The sequence below is a fragment of the Hyperolius riggenbachi genome, chromosome 3 (genome assembly GCF_040937935.1).
Source record: "Hyperolius riggenbachi isolate aHypRig1 chromosome 3, aHypRig1.pri, whole genome shotgun sequence".
Classification (NCBI taxonomy): Eukaryota; Metazoa; Chordata; class Amphibia; order Anura; family Hyperoliidae; genus Hyperolius; species Hyperolius riggenbachi.
The window spans coordinates 233,686,850-233,708,310 of NC_090648.1; the positions used below are offsets into that span (position 1 = coordinate 233,686,850).

General features: G+C 40.8%; 1 protein-coding gene across 4 annotated transcripts in view; it reads left to right on the forward strand.

Annotated features, from left to right (window-relative positions):
- The window catches only part of NRF1 (nuclear respiratory factor 1), a 101,484-nt gene that overhangs the window by 79,938 nt on the left and 85 nt on the right, over positions 1–21,461 (forward strand). For 2 of the 4 annotated variants that reach the window (XM_068275962.1, XM_068275964.1), the window contains one exon: positions 8,461–8,603. In XM_068275962.1, coding sequence (XP_068132063.1) covers positions 8,461–8,603 — 143 coding nt within the window. Of the gene's footprint in view, positions 1–8,460; positions 13,367–21,461 lie in introns of those variants that run through there. The other 2 variants (XM_068275963.1, XM_068275965.1) reach the window with 1 other exon arrangement.

The following is a 21,461-nucleotide window of genomic DNA, read 5'->3' on the forward strand; positions in this document are numbered from 1 at the left end:
TTACTTTTGGACAACTGTGTATTTGGATGTATAGTATAATGTGCTCTTAATTTATTTTCAACTATTTACAACAGTTTATACGATACTGTAACATAAACCAACAAAAATATGTAATAATAAAAGCCAGCACTGAGCATTTTGTACATGAAGACAGCATTGTATGTATGAAACACTGTAACGTAAGTTGTTTGTAAGTAAGGGACTGTCTGTAGTTACTGCAGGAAAGCCTGTTTCACTGCGTCTATGTGAGGCAGTTCATAACTTGTCTGAATGAACTGTAAAGCTGCAAGTCTGTGATGACATGCAGGGTGTCATTTGCATATAGAAATACAGATGTGTAGGCTGTGTGGCTTACAATCGGTTAATCTGTTTAGGAAGATGCCTTTTTGCATTGTGGCTTTCAGTTTTGCTATACTATAAAGGGTGTGGAGCAGGCCTGATCTGCTGTCATCCTCCTAATATACCGCAGTGCAGAGGGATGGAACAAGCCTCTGCCCTGATTCCCTTCTCCTCCCCATGACCTTCCCAGCCCCTGACAGCTTGCTGTGCACTAAAGCAGCTCATGTGACTGCAGTAATCCAGAGCCAACAAACAGCTGTGCAGGAACATAGCAGGACAAATCAAGCCTATTGTTCCGCACTGCAGACCTGTCTCTGTTAGCAGTGCTTGCATCCAGTATATTGTAATAGACACTAAGTGCCCTGCTAGATTGTAGCTGGTAGGGAAATGTTTATGCGTACTCCTGTGTGATCGCTTGTTACTACAACTGGAACACTGCCCAGGTTACTGTAGGGAGTTAATTTCCTACCCTCCTTCACGTTCTTGTAATAGATTTGTATTTTTTTTTCAAAATACATGAACAGAATATGCAAAACAAAGTATATAATGTATTTCCACAAGAATGAGACCTCCTCTGAAAATAAGCCCTAGCTATTTTCTCCACCCACTTTACCGCTAACTTCTTCCTAGAAAGGCATACAGAAATATCTAGATATTTTATTTTACTGGCATGTTGTTGTGACATTTAAAGCAGGATTGGCAGCCACATAAATGTTTCTGCTGTAATGAATCTTATCTGTCAGCCTGCTCTATTCTGGTACATTGCTGAGGAGAGGGAAGCTTGTTGTCCCCGCTCCCACATTCCTGCTCCTCGCTGATTTGCTGAGGGCAGTTCAGTGTGACAGGAGGCTAAGAAGGAAAATACAGCTCACCCCTCTGCAGAAGCTGCTGAAATACCATCTATGCTGTGCTCACATGTGTCTACAAAGCAAGCTAGATATGACCGTGCAGTTTCTAGGAGAAAAAAAGAGTAAGGAAGGAAATCACATCAGGATTGACATCACATCAGGATTGACTTCAGTCAGAGGTAGTATATAAAATTCGCTGAAATCAAAATGTGGACAGTGCAATACATACTGTATGTTATATAAGTAGAACAAGTATTTACTTTATATATGTGGGTTTTTCCTGGCATAGTGTATGACTTTCTCTGCTGCTTTAAGAAAACCTAAAGCGAAAAAAAATGCCCATTTACTTACCTGGGTTTTCTTCCAGCCCCCTGAAGTCTTCCTGGTCTCTCAGCTGTTCCTCCGGTGTTCCCCTCCAATGCTGGATGCACAGCCCCCTGCCACAAGCCTCCTTTAACGTGCTCCTGTGGCTAGCAGTGCTCTGCTCTTGTGCTGTAAGGATTCCAATAGAGGGCTCATGGGCTGGCCCCAAGCATGTGCAGTGGCCAGCCGACTCGTCAGTCAGACGGACTATGGAGGGCAATAGCGGAGGAATGGCTAAGTGCAAAAAGACTGTGAGGGAGCTGGAGGGTTTCAGGGGGGTGAAAGAAGCCCCAGGTAAGTAAATGGGCAAAAAAAATGTTCACTTTAAATCTCATAAAAAGCAGGGGTGTTATAAGTGAAATGTGTTTTCCAGCCAAAACTGAAAATCCATATGAGATTGTTTTGACAATGTGCTGTAGAACAAGGATAACACAGGTGAGTCCCAAGTGGTCCTATAACATTGGTGCATGTCATTATATCACAGCTTTACTAGGCTGCTTGTCTCATGGCTGTCTCTTGGGACTCTAAGGTGACATTCTGGTTCTGAAGTAACCAGGTGTGAACACTTGCCACTGTAATTACATTTGGGATGTACTAGATTTTATATCCAGCTAGTGACTCCCTGTGTAAATATGACAAATGCCAGGTTTATATAGTCTGAGGTATAGGTTGTTCACACTTTCAGCTAAAGTACACAAGTTCAATTCAAGTGATCTTTTATATTCAAGGGTTTGAATATGTTGTATAAAATAAGTAATTAAATAAAAAAACACTACTACCTAGAATACTGTAACAAAAATCAGATTTGCTGGTTATCAATGGCCACATAGCTCTGGATGGCATGGATTGGTATAAACCAAGCTGTTCAGCTGATTCTTGATCAGATCTGTTACCTTTTGATTGATTTCTGATCACCGAGTAATGAATTATTTAATGAATTGTCCTCCTATTGCATAGTTAACCACCCTGGCGTTTTGATTTTTTGCGGGGCTCGGCCGCGGGTGAGTTTTTTTCACCTATTTTTTTTTTTTTTTTATCATGTAGCTATCCTAGCACTCGCTACATGATTCCCCCATCCCTGCGCTATCCCTCCCACCCCTCCGATCGCCGCCGGTGATCATACCTAACAGGAAATCCCGCTCTAAATGGGATTTCCTGTTAGGGCTTCCCTCGTCGCCATGGCGACGATCGGAATGACATCATGACGGGTCTGGGGGGCCCTCTTTCGTGGCACGTAGTGGCAACGAGCGGCGGCGATCGAATAAAACGCGCAGCTAGCAAAGTGCTAGCTGCATGTTTAAAAAAAAATTGTAAAAAACAACCCACCAGGGGCTGAGATATCCAGCCTGGCGGTACTGGACGAGCTGAGCTCGTCCAGAACGCTAGGCTGGTTAATTGTCACCTTTAAACATATTTTAGTGTAGCTCTGATTAATGCAAACATGCATTAAAACTGCTTTGGCGTATTTATTTCTGAATTTGTCCTCATCTGGAAGAATGTCCATTACTTCCAGTTGTGACAGGAAGTAAGTAAATATCTCCAACAAATACAGCAACAAATTCAATTTAAATTGTACCCGAATGGAAACAATTCTAAAACGTTACATACTTACCTCTGTACAGGAAAGCCTCTGTATAATTAAGAGGCTTCCCCCTTTCACCCCGAGCTTGTCGCTCCACAGCTGGGACTAGGGCAATGACGGCCTGCACAGTAGCAGGGAGCCGCTCTTGCGCAGCTTTTGAGTCCATGCTACTGTGTAAGCACAAACTGTCATTGCCTGTGCAGTGTGGCTTCTACTTTCTGTTTCTCGTACATGGACGGGAGCACAGCCACAAAGAAGAAGGTCCCAGCAGGCAGTGGTGGGCTACAGAGCTAAGTATCTAACTTCTATGTTTTCTAACCACTTCACCTCCAAGGGTTTTTCCCCTTAAAAAACCAGAGCAATTTTCACCTGTCAGTGCTCTTTCCTATAATTTGCCTTTAATGTTAATCCTACTTATCACAACAAAATGATCTATACTTTGTTTTTCATTGCCACCAATTAGGCTTTCTTTGAAGTGTACTTTTTGCTAAGAATTATTTTATTCTAAACGTGTTTTAATAGGAAAAATAAGAAAAAATTTAATACATTCATTATTTCTCAGTTTTCGACTATTATAGTTTTAAAATAATACATGCTACCGTAATTGAAACCCACACATTTTATTTGTCCAGGTTATTGCAACGTTTAAAACTTTTCCCTAGTACAATGTATGGCGCCAATATTTTATTTGGAAATAAAGGTGCATATTTTCAGTTTTGCATCTATCCCTAATTACAAGCCCATAATTTATAAAGTAGAAATAAATATATTTATAAAGTATGAATCAGGGCTGTGGAGTCGGTACAAAAATCCACCGACTCCTCAGTTTAGGATTCCAGCGACTCCGACTCCTCGACTCCGAATCCTCTAATTTGCATATTACAATCTTGTTGATTGAAAGTATGTAACATGAAATTCGTCTCTTAACTGCCAACGCTTAGGAATTTTAAAAGACAACTGAAATGAGAAGGATACGTAGACTGCCATATTTATTCCCTTTAGTCATAGACTAAAACTAGTCCTTGGTAAGAGTACTTGAAAAAGGTACAGCCCGGAACAAAGAACATTCATCAGGCCCAAGGCAATGTGACTGTGGTACATGTAAGAATGATGTGCAGGTACTATGCAGGGGAATAGGGAGATTCTTCCTCTATTAGGCCTGAAATACACCAGAGGAGATTTTCTGAGCGTTTTGAGTTTTTAAATCTGCTGCTAATGTTATCCTATGTGTCTGTGCACACTGGAGCAATGAGGTTTTGTAAAAAAAAAAACCATAGCATTACATTGGGAAGAGCTTTTAGAGGTTTCAGAACCTCTTCCCAATGTAATGCTATGGGGATTTTTACAAAACCTCATTGCTCCAGTGTGCACAGACACATAGCATAACCTTAGCAGCAGATTTAAAAACTCAAACCGCTCAGAAAAACTCCTCTGGTGTGTTTCAGGCCTTACACATTCTTCATGCACAATCTGAACATCTATCAGGCCCTGGGCAATGTGACTGTGGGTACATGTAAGAGTGATGTGCAGGTACTCTGCAGGTGAATGAGGCTATTCTTCCTCTATTACACATTCTTCATGCACAATCTGAACCAGGTTTATGGGTGATAGACAACACCTCTGTGTTCATTGTGCACAGCATTCTCAGTGGATTCCCTGCAGCTCTGTGGTGAGTGCATATGTAGAGTATAGTACTACTGTGTAACAAAGTAAACCTGAGACAGATGAAATTAGTTTTATACATACCTGGGGCTTCCTCCAGCCCCCTTCAGGCTAATCAGTACCTCACTGTCCTCCGCCACCTGGATCTTCTGCTATGAGTCCAGGTACTTGAGCCAGTCTGGCGTAGTGCGCATGCACACACTCCGCCGCCGGGAGCGTACTACACCTGCGCAGCACTATTGCGCAGGTGCAGAATGCTCCTGGCTGTAGGAGCAGCAAGTGGCTGGACTGTGCTGACTGGCTGAATTACCAGGACTCATAGCAGAAGATCCAGATGGCGGAGGAGGACAGCGAGGGACTGATTAGCCTGAAGGGGGCTGGAGGAAGCCCCAGGTATGTATAAAACTTTTTTCATCCGTCTCAGGTACCCTTCAATTCGTAGTCATCAAACCACATTTTAACATATCAGATTATTTGATTTCATGAGCAAAGAGAGTGCGTACATTTGCATAAATCGGAATCGATGCAGAATTATTTCCATCTCATTGACCATCTCTGTTAGTGACACGGCTACACATCAGGCTTTATTCTTACAGCATAGATGTTATTTAGTATATATATAAGAGATTCCTGTATACACATCATATATACAGTCACAATCAGATATGTATATCTGACTTTAAAAATACGGGGACTGCTTTATTGAAGCAGCACAAGTAACTAATTTTGATCATTTTTGTGGACTAAGCACAGCTATTACTGTATATATAAATGATTTATGATGACTATTATCTGAGAAATAGAACATTTTATCATATTTTCTATTTTAATTACATTTTAAATTCATTAGGAGTCGGTGCATTTTTTTCTGACTCCAGGCACCCAAAATTGCTCCGACTCCACAGCCCTGGTATAAATACATACATAAATATGTATGTATAAGTCTTAACAAAAAAGTTCAGTCCCTAAGGCACTTTTTATGCTTTATTTGCATTTTTATTGTTGTCCAAGGAACTTCATTGTTTGCATTAAAGACCTGGAGGTTGATGAAGGATCCAGGGGAAGAAGGTGGGGGGAGTTCTCCTCAGTGTGGATTCTAAGGGCTGGTTCAGACGGACGCTTGCAGAGCGTTTACAGCCAGCGTTCAGGGCTTGATGTTAAACGCTCCCATTCAAGTGAATGGGAGCGTTTGTACCAAGCTTTCAAGCGCGTTTACACAAACGCGGCGTTTGGGTCCCGATTTTCCCTGGCGTTCAAGGAGCCCCTGGAAGCTACATGTAGCTTCCAGGGGAGGTTAACCGCGACGGCTAATGTCCCCCTAGGGGAAGAAAAAACGCGACCGCATCCAAACGCACACGAACGCTGCTGAACGCGACGCCAGCAAACGCAACGCCTCCAAACGTCCGTCTGAACCAGCCCTAAGAGGGTCTAACCTCTTTCCACTCTGTACAACAGTAAATAATTTACTTTTTCATGAGTTTTTTTTTTTCATAGCACATTTTTGTTTGGTATTCTACAAATGACACCAAAGAGGAGAAAATGTGTAAAGTTCCACTTGGCAATGTGTAGTTTCTCCTCACAGATTTCACCTTTTTTGTTTGCAATCGTTTATATGTATAGCAGTCTGTGCATTCCTGCAGTGGAGTAAAAGGCAGTCTAAAAGGAAGATAGTGTCTTATGGTAAAACTCTGTGGGCAGACAGCGTAGCGATTAAGCCCTTGACAAGTATTAATCAGGTTTGATTGTCCCGACACTGCATCTGGTCAGACATAGGGCTTTGATTAGGCTAATCTAGTCTGCACATGTCTATAATCCAAAGTGGGAGATTAAGACCCTTTCAGTTTTATTAAAAGACAGTCATGTCTCACTGAACCTTACCCCTAGTGTCATCAATATCATGAAGCACTGTACAACTCCATAAACATTTTTTATCAAGTGTTGGTTTATTCTGAAGAGCTTTATAATTAACATTCTTTGATAGCAACCATAGTTTAAAAATGTTTTATTTAAACAAGAAAAGTTTTCACCACACTCGTTGATACAGTGTGCTCTGGCCGATAAATATGCAATTTACTAACATGAAAAGGAACGTTGCCCATGGAAGCGGCACTACTCAGTTTTTCAAGAATAATTCATTTTATTGGTACAAAAAAAATCTATACAAGATTGTAAACCATTTGACACCTCTCAGATGACCAATTGATTATTATAAATCATTTATTCAATAATATAGCCTCTGGTCCAAAATCATGTATGGTAATAAATACTTCTCTGTGCTCAATCTAGTGCAACAGAGTGCGTGAACCCGGGTGCTAGTGACATTCAAGCTATAGTCATGAATATATTACTAAATCAGTGAGGTAATAAAAATCAAAATGGTACAAATAAATTCCTGTGCAAATCAAAACCACTTCTAACATATGCATCAGTAATAACATTTCCATTAGCAAAGTGCTAGTGGTGTGAATTATAATGCTGATGCTAGAAGGAAATGGTGCAATATAAATCGCCCATCAGGAAATACGAGTATATACATCACCCAGGTTGTACTGATTAAGGAAAGGGCCAGGCTCGCTCACCAGTAAATGTGAGAGGGATACAGGTGGTTAGTGGCAGATGGATCCTCTAGTATCACGGGCGTTGCTCCGCTTTTTCAATATCGTTTTATTGTTGTAGAATTAATTCTGAATGTAAAAATCTTTCACCACCTCGATACTGTCGCTTTAATTTAAGCACAGCCAACTTTGTTGCACTTTCTGATATTTACAGGGGTTGATTTGCAGTCAGCACTCTAAATGGCGATCCAGTACAACGCTGGGGAAAAAAATTGCAATATTTTTGTGAATGTATAATCTCCCACTCTCTGTTCTTCCATATCTCCACAATGCAAATGAACTACGGTTGCATGAGATTCACAGTGGTCAGTTGCATAACGCACACGTTATGAGTGTGAACTGGAGACTAGACACAGACTTTAATACAAAGCCTGCATGCAGCGAGTTAGAATAACAATCCGTTACAAAGCAGTACTGTTAACAGGCCCCTAGAATTGTATGGGCAGTGAGTTGACATGCAGAATTACTCTGCAACCCAACTGAGCACTGTGGATTAGCCCTCATGGTCTTGCAAGATCTCGAACTTGCAGGAGAGCTCCATACTTATTCCCAGCAGTAAGCCTGAAGGCACACATGCCCCATAGCACATTTAAAGGTTTTACTAAAACCACACAATACTTACCTGTGAGACAAGATTGCAGGATCTTTCCTCCTGTGTCTTTCCAGTCGAAAATAATCAAGGGATAAATGACAATAAATTGCCTTATTTAATTTTGCCACCTGGTGCAGACATGCAAAAATATACCAATTCAGGAGATCAGGATTGTATGCATGCACAATGTACTGTATATACCAACACTAGACTATTATTGGTTCAGAGTATTGAGCACTAAAAACTGACCTTTTTTATTTCTGTTGGGAAAAGTACCACCATTTTAGCTATTGAAGTAATTGTGTTTGGGGCTATGTTGTATTTTATGATTATTAGATCCAAGCCTGCTTTGCAGGATCACTTATGGAATTTATGATTTGAGATTTGGCTTTTAGATTGTTAATTTATTATGGATATTTAACTATATTGGCTGACTGATATTTTTGTATTTCCTCCCAGGTCTAGTTCAGATTCCAGTCAGTATGTACCAGACGGTGGTCACCAGCCTGACGCAGGGTAATGGGCCTGTCCAAGTTGCCATGGCTCCTGTTACTGCAAGGATATCAGACTCTACAGTCACTGTGGATGGCCAGGCTGTGGAGGTAGTTACTTTGGAACAGTGACTGTTAAGCCAAGAAAAGGCTGTGATGTAACTTCCTGTCCCATTCTTGCTCCCAGTTTTTGAGCAGGAGTGTGTTCATAGGCATCCGCGGTTGCTTAACGCCCCATGTGGTTGAAAGGTTCTCCAATGAACAAGACAACGGATCTAAACACCAAGCTGTTTCCCAAAAGTATATTTTTCACCTATACACTGGTCTTATTTTCCCTTTAGCATTTTTAATTTATTTCAAAAAAACACCAATTGAGTCAGTTATTTTAACTCTTCAAAGACTTGGGGAGAGGCAGGCGATGCTCTGTGGAAATCATCACTGGTGTCCTTTCATAAACTGCTTCTTGAAGGAAAAATGAATGGACTATGGACTTCCTTGGAAATGAAGACTTTTCTGGTTTAAGTCTGCCACTTTTGGACTAATAATGAGATAAAAACCAAGACATTGCAGTTTCCAGACATTTCAGTGAATAAAACCTGGATGGTTTGGTTACAATGTTAGGAGATACAGGCAGCTTTAGGATGGTGAAATGTCTAAATAGGAGTGACCAGTAGGAATTTTAGGTCTGTCCTTGTACTGCTCAGTCGTTGTGGTTTAGTTGCTGGAATTTGCCTCAGCCTGGAGTATTCCGATAGTAAAATGTACTTAACAGGTGAATGCTTACAATAATGTCGGATCACTATAACAAAATTATGCAATTTGGCACTGGGCATCTCAGTATCATACGCCTTCAGTTTATTGACCTTGTTCAATGTGACTATCAGATGCTACTTTACTACTATGACCGAATAATGGTGGGGGCTCAGGTAACTGCCTTTCTACTGTTCTAATTGCAGATAATTATACTTACTTTGAATTTTCTGTTCCATAGACTTGACAATAAGAGTGCCTGCTCTGAGGCCATTGTGTTGGAGAAATAACTAAGCAGCATCTTTGTCTGCAGTCCTTGATGCTGATGTGCACTAGTCTGTTTATCCCATAGAGTTACCTCCGCCTGCATTTTGATTTAAATGTATGTGATCAAATAACAAAGTATAGAGTTTTAGTTCTACTTGTGAATTTTTTCCCCCCTTTTTTATGTTTTTGCTGCTGGTGTTACATCCGTGACAATCTTACCCTTTTCTCTTGTTTAAATGAATCCTATAACTGATTTTACTTTTCCCTAGCCATATGCTGAGATGGACTATAGTGTAATAGTTGGAGTATACTTTTACTGAATGCTTTTCAGTTGCTAGCAGAGGCAGCTCTGAATGCACAGAGGACGTTTCTGCCAATGGCCTTTTATCAACAAAAAACTTAGTAAGAGAGCAGTCTGAGTGATAAGACAAGATATATATATTTAAATACAATATATTGGAAAGGAAATATGTACACAATATATTGGTGAGAAGAATACACTGAGATAGGCTGGTGTTTTCAGTATGAGCTCTGGTAAGCAAATGAGTGAAATATCCAGTCCTTGCTGTATGCTGGCATGAAAGACAGAGAAATGTTTTACATAGGGATCCATTATTAGAACAGCCATTTTATAGTAGGTGTTAATTAAAGGAATCTGGTTGTTACGACCAACAATTAAATCATTAGTCTTTTTTTTTAAGATGCATTGAGGCCCTCCCTGTACACAGCTAGTAACACTTTGCTTTAAAGTTTACTGCATACTATCAAGATAGTACCTCGATGCACAGGGAATGCTTAAAAAAAGGAAACAAAATAGTCTCTTGGTGCTTTAAGGTGAACCTGTCGCTACCTCTTATGTACTCCATTATTTGGCTGATGGAAGGAGCCTCCGAATGCTTGTGCATTCAGAAGTGCTTTTGTATCCTCCTGAGCTTCTCCAAACCTGGTGTCATTTTATATCTTCTCTATTACTGGATCCACAATCCAGAGCAATTGTGTGCCAATGTGATGTGTAAAGAGAGGAGGCACATAACATGGCTCCCAATGTTGCCTGAAAGTCCAGCCTTAGTCTCTAGCGCTCAGGTTTGGGGTCATCAGGAAGCACTGGAGTATCCATGGCAAACACTGGCTTGTGCAGGCAAAGCTGAAGTGGAATAAGCATGACTTTATTGTGTACTGATAGGACTGAGAGCATGAGTAGGTTTCCTGCCTTGTTTTAATTCTTTCTAAGTTAAAATAAACACAGAATTCTGTAATTTACTTGTACATAAACATCACAGGAGAATATTGCCTCTACTGCCAAAGATTTTCTTTGTTATTCATACATTGACAACTATTTCTTTGCATTTGTAAAAAGGATGCAGCTTGCCTAGTTCTGTTCCTCAAGCATAGCCCATGTTCTTTGGTGTATTCTTCTTTAGTGGGTGCTTTCAGTTTTGCTAGACTAGCCCACGTGTTAGGTACTGTTGTGAAAGCTGTGGCACATGACAGACTTGGTAGCACACACCTAGTTACTGAGTATAGTACAAGCCGATGCAGCTACTACTTAGTGACTTGTTGCGGCTGCAAAGTCTCTCCTGTGACATACCCTCATAGTCCATATTATTACTTTGGAATGGAAGTTTGCTTTATGTTCAACATGCAGCTTCTGGTAATTGTTCATGAGGTTACTCATTTGTACTATTTATCGTAATGTATTTGGCGATGCATTCATTTTCCCCATGTCCTGTTCCCCATCCCTAAGCTTCAGTTTGCTGCATTTTTATGCCAAACTCTGACTTGCCGGAGAAAGGTATTCTGGTATGAACTAGTATCTCTAGACTGTCTTCCTGTTGATGTGAATTGGTGCCTGGGCAACATGCATGTTGCTGACCTGATTTTAGCAGTCTGTAATACGCAGGGATATTAGACACTGCATAGACAGCACTGCCTGACGAGCACACTAATGCTTCGCACTGCCATGCATTCTGACAACGCACTGCTGCATGCATTTTGTGAACAACAGAGTGCTGTCATTTATTGTAATGAAGTGGGGTTAGTACTGCAACGCATGTGCCAAGCATTTCTGTAATGCACACCCTGCATTGCAGACAATGCCCCAGTGTGTCAAGGGCCCTTAGAGTTGGGAGGTTAAAGAGACACTGAAGTGGAAAACAAATTTTGAGATATTAAATTGGTTGTGTAGTACGGATAATTACTAGAAAATTAATAGCAATGAAAATATTCTCATATTTTTATTTTCAGTTATATAGATTTGTTGTTTTTTATAACATTGCATGATTCTCTAATATTTGCAGTTTACACACTACTCGGCATTCTAAATGATTTTACAGAGCAGGCTAGTGAACTTTTTAACTGTCCTCTGCAGAGAAAAAAAAATACATTGCCAGGCACTTGAAATAATAAGCTTCAGAAGACAGAGCTTTTTGGGACTTTGAAAGTCATGGAGCTCAATGGCTCTTTTGCATTGACAACAACTGGAGTTTCTTAACTTTTCTTGTACTGGAAACAATATTAGACTTATGCCTCTGCTCATAATGTTTTATTTCTTAGCTGTACTACACATACAAATCATTATATCATAATTTTTTTTTCCGCTTCAGTGTGTCTTTAAAGGGAGTCTGAAGCAAAATAAAAAAAAATGATACTTACCTAAGGAGTGAGAAGGCTTTGGGTCCTATACAGCCTTCCCATTCTCCTCATGGTCCTCGCGTTCCCCTGCAGGCTCCCCCGTTAATGGCTGTGACCGATCAGACGTAGACTGCTCTCCTTCACTTTGGCTGGGCTTCTGAAGTCTTCGGAAGTACTCAAGCTCCCAAAGACAGGCTGCTCTGCACTGCGCAAGTGCCCAGTACAGAGCCGCCTGTCTTTGGAAGGATTCGGGCACCACCGAAGCCTTTGTAAGTCGCCCGTGGTGAGAGATCTGAATGGAGAAGCCTGCAGGGGAATGAGGGGACGGTGAGGAGAATGAGAAGGCTCTAAAGGACCCAGAGCCTTCCCTCTCCTTAGGTAAGTATCTGTTTTTGTTTTGAAAATCGCTTCAGAATTACTTGAATAAGAGTGTTTTCCTATCAGCATGTTTGCAGTGAAAGTATATGCAGGCCCTTGAAGAAAAACACAAATGAGTTACAAGCCATACATGCCCTGCTTGGTAGCATAGATCTAAAGACAGTGTGGGAAAATGAATACGGAATTCAGGAGCCAATCTGTCCAAACCAGCAGTCAGCTGCACTGACGTTAGAGAGAAACTAAAGTTAGTCAACACCATTAATTTTTAAAGTCCCATTACTTATTTTTTTCATGGACCTCCACTCCCATTTGGGAGCAACAACAGTGTAACACTAGTGCCCAGAGCTGGAGGTGCTGCAGACTGTTGAATATAATTCTAAAGTCACTGTAATTGTTTTTTTCCCATCCTACTGAAGATATTCTGAACCTATGCATGGTAAAAGATGCAAATGATAAAGCTCATGTCTACAGTCAGCCTGATAATGTTGATCAGTAGTGTATGATATTTCTAGATTAAAGCATTTTCCCCTGCAGGACTCTACAAGGCTGTCCCTACAGGACTCTACAAGGATGTATATGTAATGTTGTATAGATAACCTTTATATAGATTTATTTTATACATATATTTCCCTGTAAAATACCAGAATCTAGCATCACAGAAAAATACCTTTATTTTGCATGTGGAGATGTTGTTAAACCATTCCTCCTTCTGGCCCTGGACCCTGGACCTCCTTGTAAGGAGACACCACTGAAGTCTTACAAACACTCCTATGTGAGCTCTTAAAGGGACTCCGAGCAGTGCAAAAACTATGGAAAGATGCATATCATTTTAAAGCTCTCTTTCTCCTCTTTCCAATGATATATAAATTGACACCCTACGCCTTTTAGTTTTTGCTATTTTCGCGATTGAAATTGCAGCGGCTGCAATTTCGATCACGAAAATAGAGAAAACTAAAATGCGTAGGGCGACGATTTAGGTGTCGCCAGAAAGAGGAGAAAGATAGCTTTAAAATGATATCCATCTTTCCATAGTTACATTGTATTACACAGGGCAACTTTTTCTGCTGAATGGAGCTGCTGACTTTGAGAAAAAGTCGCCCTGTGTAATACAATGTAACTATGGAAAGATGGATATCATTTTAAAGCTCTCTTTCGCCTCTTTCTGGCGACACCTAAATCGTCGCCCTACGCCTTTTAGTTTTCTCTATTTTCGCGACCGAAATCACGGCAGCTGCAATTTTAATCGCGAAAATAGCAAAAACTAAAAGGCGTAGGGCGGTGATTTATATATCATTGGAAAGAGGAGAAAGAGAGCTTTAAAATGATATGCATCTTTCCATAGTTTCTGCACTGCTCGGAGTCCCTTTAAAGCATCTTTATTGCAAGTTTAGTTAAACTAGTGACAGGGCTGTGTTAGGTGAAAGGGAAGGCTTCAGTTACCCTCTTTCCATACCATAGTCCATGGCTGCAATTCGCTATTTAATAATGTACTGTTCTCATCCTAGTTTGAGATAGTTAGGAAGATGCAAATAACTTCAACTTGCATGCAGCTTGGAACTGGGCCAATCAAATTACAGTATGAGCTGCTAACACAGTTGCCTCACAGCCACTGTCAGGATGTACACAATGCTTCCCCATAATGGCCCCTCTTCTACACTATGCAGCCCTACTAAAAGTTAACTTCTTGCCGAAGATATCAATTAAGTGTTGTCAGTGGCTTACGATGTACTGTCCCTCTTCACAGCCAAAAGGCACCATTCAGTAAGATTCCTGTACTCAACTTCTGCTTCACATCATATTTTTAAAGAGACATTTGAACTATTCACGGGGGTTGAAAATAAGGAGCTTTCCATTAACCGTATGCCTAAAGTACTGCTTTTAATCAAGGAAGGGCCTGGTTTGACATGACCTGGTATTACGGAGGCTTATTGACTTTATTAATAAATGAAGCCACAAATTCCTACCCTCCTTACTATATAATAACACATTTTAAAAAATGATGGGTCCAGGTAGTTTTCTTCCCTAGTAAAATAGCAGTCACACAACTTCTGAGCTCTTCTTTTCATCAAACCATTTCCAAAGTTACAGGAGAATGGTTGCATCCCATGGTAACTACGCATTGCCTCCTAGTGGGGACATGTTGTGGACCTCTGTGTAGGTAGCTGCTGAATTTAATGAGTCCATCTGCAAGCTATATTTGCAAACCACTTCTATAAAATTTGCATGAAGTTGGAATGATGTGCATCTTATTGACCATCCCTACTTCCATGTTGTGCTCATCAATGATACAAGCTTGATTGTAAAATCTTGCCAAATGTAGAAGGGTAAACTGAGTGAATATACTTTGAATAGATATTTTAGGCAGTCCCTATTATTACATAGAAGAGGCAATATTGTACAATAAAAATTGTGTCATCATGGTTGGGCACTTAAAGTCTAGGACTTACAGGAGGAGGAGACTAGCTGTCATGTGACACCACCTAGGGCAGCTGACTTTTTTCATGACTGGAATTCTGCCTTAATGGTATAATGTGAGTGAAGACGATTGTTTAATTCTGAAGCTAATCTGGGTAATTTAGAAAATAATACTATGTCATATAAAACCATTTTGCAGGCCTGTATTTGTTCTCACTTCCCCAAGCAGTATCCCCCAGCAGGCTGGTCAGAACTCTTCCCAGTGTCACCTGGTTACTGGCAGTGTTTCTGCATACACACTACTGTTACGGACAGTGTGTGTATAGAAAGGAAGTCATACAACTTTCCTGTGTATTTCTTTATTGCAACTTTATTTTTCTTCCAAACAGCCCAGATACTGATTTCTTATGCCTGTGTAAAATGCTCTTATGTGCAGCTTTTCCATCCCTGTAAGATCTGCCCCAATTCCTCTACCACTCCATAACATCCAGAAGCTTTGACTCACTCACCCAGGGCTGTACTGGCTATTTCTGTACCTGTAGTATTTTGTACATAAATGTTGCCTATATAATAAAGATTTTTTTTCCACGAGTTGTGTAAGATAAACTGTGTGTGTGTGTGTGTGTGTGTGTGTGTGTGTGTGTGTGTGTATGTATGTATGTATGTATATATGTATGTATGTGTATATATATATATATATATATATATATATATATATATATATATATATATATATATATATATATATATTATAATATTTCTTCGGACCTTCCTACTTTTTTCTGCATTAAAATAGTTATAATAAGTTAAATGTTTTGTTTACTGCAACACACCTAGTTTTTCTGAGAAAACAGCAATGACATGGCAGCACCTTACCATGCTGGTTATTTCAAGTTTCCAACTTCCTCATCGATTGTCCAATAAAACTGTTCAAAGGAGGTATGTGTCATGGTGTCATTTGACATTTGGGTCATCCAAGACTAGTGGAAGTCGATGAGATGCTCGCAATGCCAACTTGCCTACTAATGTAATGCCTATTTCATGCGACTTGGCTCTCGACAGTGACAGTAAAATGGACTTCCTAACAATTTTGATCTTCCCAAATACAATCTGCTTATGATTTGCATTCAATTTTTACGCAAAAGCCAGAGTAGACTCCAAGACCATCCAAAAGATTTAATGTATAAAAAGTTATATGAAGCGTTTTTTTTTTCTTCTTTTTTGTTTTTTTTCTGCATAAGTGTGTGAAAGGGCGACAGTGCAACCTCACAGGCTGTAGGGGGATCATTAAATCTCTCCTCAGTCTTTGCATCACTGTTGTTCATATTATATCCTACTTGTCACACGTAGACAATCGAGGAACATGTATCTCAGGTGGCGTATGTGTTACATAAGGTGTACACATGCACCATTATTGTCACCTGTGAGAATAGAGTTCAGGCCTGCAGGCGGCACTATGGAGGATGAGTGCTGTACAGATATGTCGCTCGGGTAGACCTGTTAAGTAGAGGAAAGAAGGGATGACCAAGCACAATGGACCGGCATCTGGTAGGTGGGGCATGGGGGGAACATAGCACTCAAGGGGCATTATTTAAAGATCTGGCATGCCTGTTTTTTAACCCAGCTCAGTAAACACTTGCAAACATGCTGGATTCCCAGCCTAAATGGCTCTGTCTACCTTGGCTAAGTTGCATTTATACAAGGCTTTAGGGCCCTTGCACACTATGTTCGATTTCGATTTAGATTGTGAAAAACGCAAATCGCATTAGTACAGTATACCTAATGGTATACTGCACACCATGCCGTTTTTGATTACGATTGCGTTTTCGTTTTTAAAATCGTTACTGCTGCTGCGTTTTTCATCCGATTCCGATTCGATGCAAAGTATAGGAATCGGATCGGAAATCGGTTCAACCAGTGTAGTAAACGCATGTAAAAACGTTTACGATTCTCGCCGGCTGTATTGTTCCCGCGCACACAGACCTCAGAGCAGAGAGATGATTGGCCAGCATTTGAAGTAAGGAAGTGATGTCACGCGTTGTACGTGTCACTTCCTCATCCGAGGCAAGAGGGAAAGTGTGCGGCGTTCGTGGTGGAGAGGGTAAGGAGCGCTTGTGGACATGCGGCTATTTATTTTATACACTAATTCCCCTCCAGAGGACCCAACTCTCTCTGACCCCTTCCTCTCTCCCTCACCTCGGGGCACCTCTACTGTCAAGTGCGTGGGCGGCGGCTGAAGATTCAGTTACAGGCTCCGGCAGATGATAGAGCTCCAGCTGCCTGGTCCAAGCTGTCTCCTCTTTTGCAGTCTGCAATGTTGTTCGCCAGCGGCTGGAGGTCTGTCATCTGCTGGAGCCCGGAGCCTGTAGAATAATCTTCCGCTGACGCTGGATGAGGAGTGCCGGAGGTGAGGGAGAGGGGAAAGTAGTCACCACCCCCGGCATGCATTTGCATATAGCCCACCAGGCAATGGCATATAGCCCACCCTCCCCACCCACCAGGCAATGGCATATAGCACACCCTCCCCACCCACCAGGCAATGGCATATAGCCCACCCACCAGGCAATGGCATATAGCCCACCCTCCCCACCCACCAGGCAATGGCATGTAGCCCACCCTGGCCACCCACCCACCAGGCAATGGCATATAGCCCGCCCTGCCCACCAGGCAATGGCATATAGCCCGCCCTGCTCACCAGGCAATGGCATATAACCTGCCCTAGCACCCACCAAGCAATAAAATTCAATGTTTTGCCTGGGGGAAAAAACTATGCCCTAGTCAACAACTAATCTGCACTGTAGCTAAGCACAGTAAAAACTGAATCGGATATACAAATCCCACTGCAAAACAAAAAACAGATTCAGATTAAAAATCTGAATCTGAATCGGATGTGCAGTGTGCAAGCTAAACTGTTTCTGATTAAAAATCTGAATCGGATTTTGAAAAGCGGAATCTGAATCGGATGTGCAGTGTGCAAGAGGCCTTAGTCGAGAATTATTACAGGCCATTGAGTCTGCCGCTTTTGGCAGAAATCCAGATAATTGAAAGTTATTAGGTGACCGGAAGTCTATTGCGGTGGTTTGTTTGGGCATGGGAGCTCGACTACCATATAGCCATGCACACTCAACGTCAATAAGTTTGGCTTTATTGTAGCCAAACTTCTATAGCAGTAGTGACTACACACAGAACGGTTATAATTTGGCTGCACTGGCTGAATTCATATAGCAGTAGGGACATCAGTCTGATCGCTTGTGAGTTGGCCTGTGCTGTAGCCAAACTTACATGCCAGCAGGGACAGACTGTTAGTTTGAGGTGACAGCCCTGTGTGCTATACTAGTGTAAGCATGGAGATGGAGGCTAGGGTTTGACACAGAGAGGGGAGGTTAGTGTTAGTTTCAAAGGGTTTTATTTTGCAAATAAGCATAAATGTACACAAACAACATCATAACATCCTGCTCAGTGGAATCCTAGAGATCAGCTGTTAAAAGCAGGGCTGTGAAGTCGGTACAAAAATCATCCAACTCCTCAGTCTTTGGAACCTCCGACTCCAGGTACCCAGAATACCTCTGACTCTCCAACTCCTTGGTCTAATACTTGGGCTGTGAATTTTGTTCAAAAATCATCCGACTCCCTCTCCTCAGTTTATGAAATCACTGACTGACTCCAGGTACCCAAAATTAGTCCGACTCCTCAGCCCTGGTTAAGAGACAAAGACTACCACTATAAAAAGACAGCACAACACAGGCCCCTTTTCCACGAGCAGTTGATAGGCAGTGAAAAACTCTTTTATTTACAATGTACAGCGCTGCCTTAGTACTGGGGACAGCCGTGCCAGTGCCACTCGACTGTCCCCTCTGACGGAACAAATGCAATCAGCTCTCATAGGCTGAAGCCTATGACAGCTGATCGCTGTCATTGGGTAGCGGGGTGGGGGAAGGGCAGGCATAAGAAAAAAAAAATAGTGAAAATGTATTTGAAAAAAATAATAATAAACCAACTTCTTAGCAGGGATCAGAGCCCACCAACAGAAATCTCTGTTGGTGGGCAGAAAAGGGGGGAAATCACTTGTGTGTTGAGTTGTATGGCCCTGCAGCGAGCCCTTAAAGCTGCAGTGGTCTAATTAGTGGAAAATAGAGTGGTCACCAGGGGGGTGTAAGCCTATGGTCCTGAAGTGGTTACAAGTCAAAGGATAATCTATATGCAATTCTAGAGTTTCCCATAAAGGGCCTGCTCTCCAGCATTGACAGCTATTAAGTTGAGCAGCCTTAAAATAACTGTCTTATTGTGGTACATTGAGACCTCCACTAGTCTTAGGCCTCTTTTCCACTGACTTGATGGGCAGTGAAATGCCTCTCACAACTGCTCACTGCTGTCTGGCCTTCTTCTTTGACCATATAAAATGAAATATAGATTTCTGTAAATCATGTAGGGCATCAGACCTAATGGCATTTGGCAAAACTCTGAATAAATAAAGAATTCTTGGTAGTGGTGTCATTGTGGCGGCTTGGAGGTTAGTGATGTGTTGGCCACACACAACATTTTTTAGATTTCTTTTCAAATCCAGAAGTACAATCAATTTTTCTATATGATTGTAACATGAAAAAAATCTTACCAATGAATCGCACACGGTCAATTTTTTACCTATTATAAGAGGAAGAATGGAAACTTAAAACACCATTTTTCTATTGAATATCCATAAAATCTGATCTTTTTATTGTATTGTCTGGGCTACCTTTTAGGCATCAGGAGGAGAGCTTATTGTGAGGAAGAGAAAAAGCGTAGATGTTACCGATATGCAATTTGATGGAAAGTTTACTTTCTTTTCCACCTGGCTGGGTGATATTTAGAACTGAATTAGACGACGGCCCCTAATTTTAGAACTTGGCTGTGCTCTTCACTGCAGAGTGTAGGAATTGCATAGGGCTCAATATCGGTAATACAGTATCTCAAGCTAGAATTCATCTGTGATTGTTCTAACTGCATACACAAACTTTGGCTCTGCAGAAACTGGGATTTGCCGGGGCTGACCATGAACAGTAATCGGGCTGACATTTCTTAATCAGTCGCTCTCAAGTCTCATTAGCCCCTTGCAAGTTTCCAGTTCAGTTCCTGAGGAAACAACATTTGCCACTCATTTTGTGATGATTCCTAATGGTGAACTTCTGCTTTTTTTTTAAAAAGACTGAACAATAAGTGCAGTTAGTAAGTTTTTGTTTTTCTTAATTTATGTACTTCCGCTAGTACCTTTTGGTTTTTAAAAGAAAAATGTAAAGAAGAAAAACAAACCTCTGAAAGTAAACCGGAAAAGATTTACATGCCCTTAAATCTGTGTTGACAGGTAAAATCTGATTTTTTTTTTCCCCCTCAATAACGCCCAAGTAAACAACTTTCCAATGTTTTTCACTATTTTGTTTACAGTGGGATTTCAGCGTAACCCATGAAGTACTTATGTTATCTTTAAAATGTGCTGTTCAAAGCCTTATTTTATGTCACAGGGAATTAAGGAGAAGCGGCCTGGTGTTGTTTCAGCTGCCATTCTGTAAGGATGTGACACAAAGACTTTACAACTCCAGGCAGGTGAGGTAAAGGGAGGGGAGTGTTCACCTGCTGTAAGCAACCAGTGAACACACATGAGCAGTGTTGACAGACCTGCCTGTATAGGTGAGGGTGACACACAGACCTCTTTGCCTATACACCGGAGCCCCATTGACAAGCAGCTACACAGCTGCAGGTGTAGTGTCACCAGAATACAGACTGAAAACATACCTAAGACAGAATAAAATGTTTATAGAATAATTGCTAGCCGTGCATGAAGCAGCTTAGATGTACCTAGTATGGTGTTTTACTATATTAGTATTATTATGGAACCCCCTTTCACCAATTGTTACATTAGTCATTTGAAATCATAAATCCAGGCTTTGAATACACTCAAAATATTCCAACAGACACCAATACAAATCCTGGCTGTTGGAATCAGTATAGATAAGCTTTTTCCTTCAACCCTTGCATTGGCATAACTGTACTATGGGTATAGACGAGTTTTACGCTCCGCTTTTTATGCAAGGTGCTACTGACTTGAAACTGAGCCAGTCAAGACCAGTAGCTGCTTATAAATTAGCTGTCAGCAGGTTATTTATACTATGGTATATATTATACTATATATTATTACAGCAGCTACTGGGCTTTATTAATTAATTAATTAATAATATATGAAAATGGTGGTAAGGTGAGTACTAATGTTTGTGGGAAAGGGAGCATACCCAACTCTCTAAGGTCCTATTTACGTAGAAAGCTGAATTGTGCACTTCGGCCATGCTCAGATGTGCCTCAGCATGGTGGTTATGGCACACTGTGCCCAGCACTAGCATTTTATTATTAGATGTGTGTGTGTATATATATATATATATATATATATATATATATATATATATATATATATATATATATATATATATATATATATATATATATATATATATATATATATATATATATAATAATTTTTTTTTTTTTTTTCCTTTACACTTA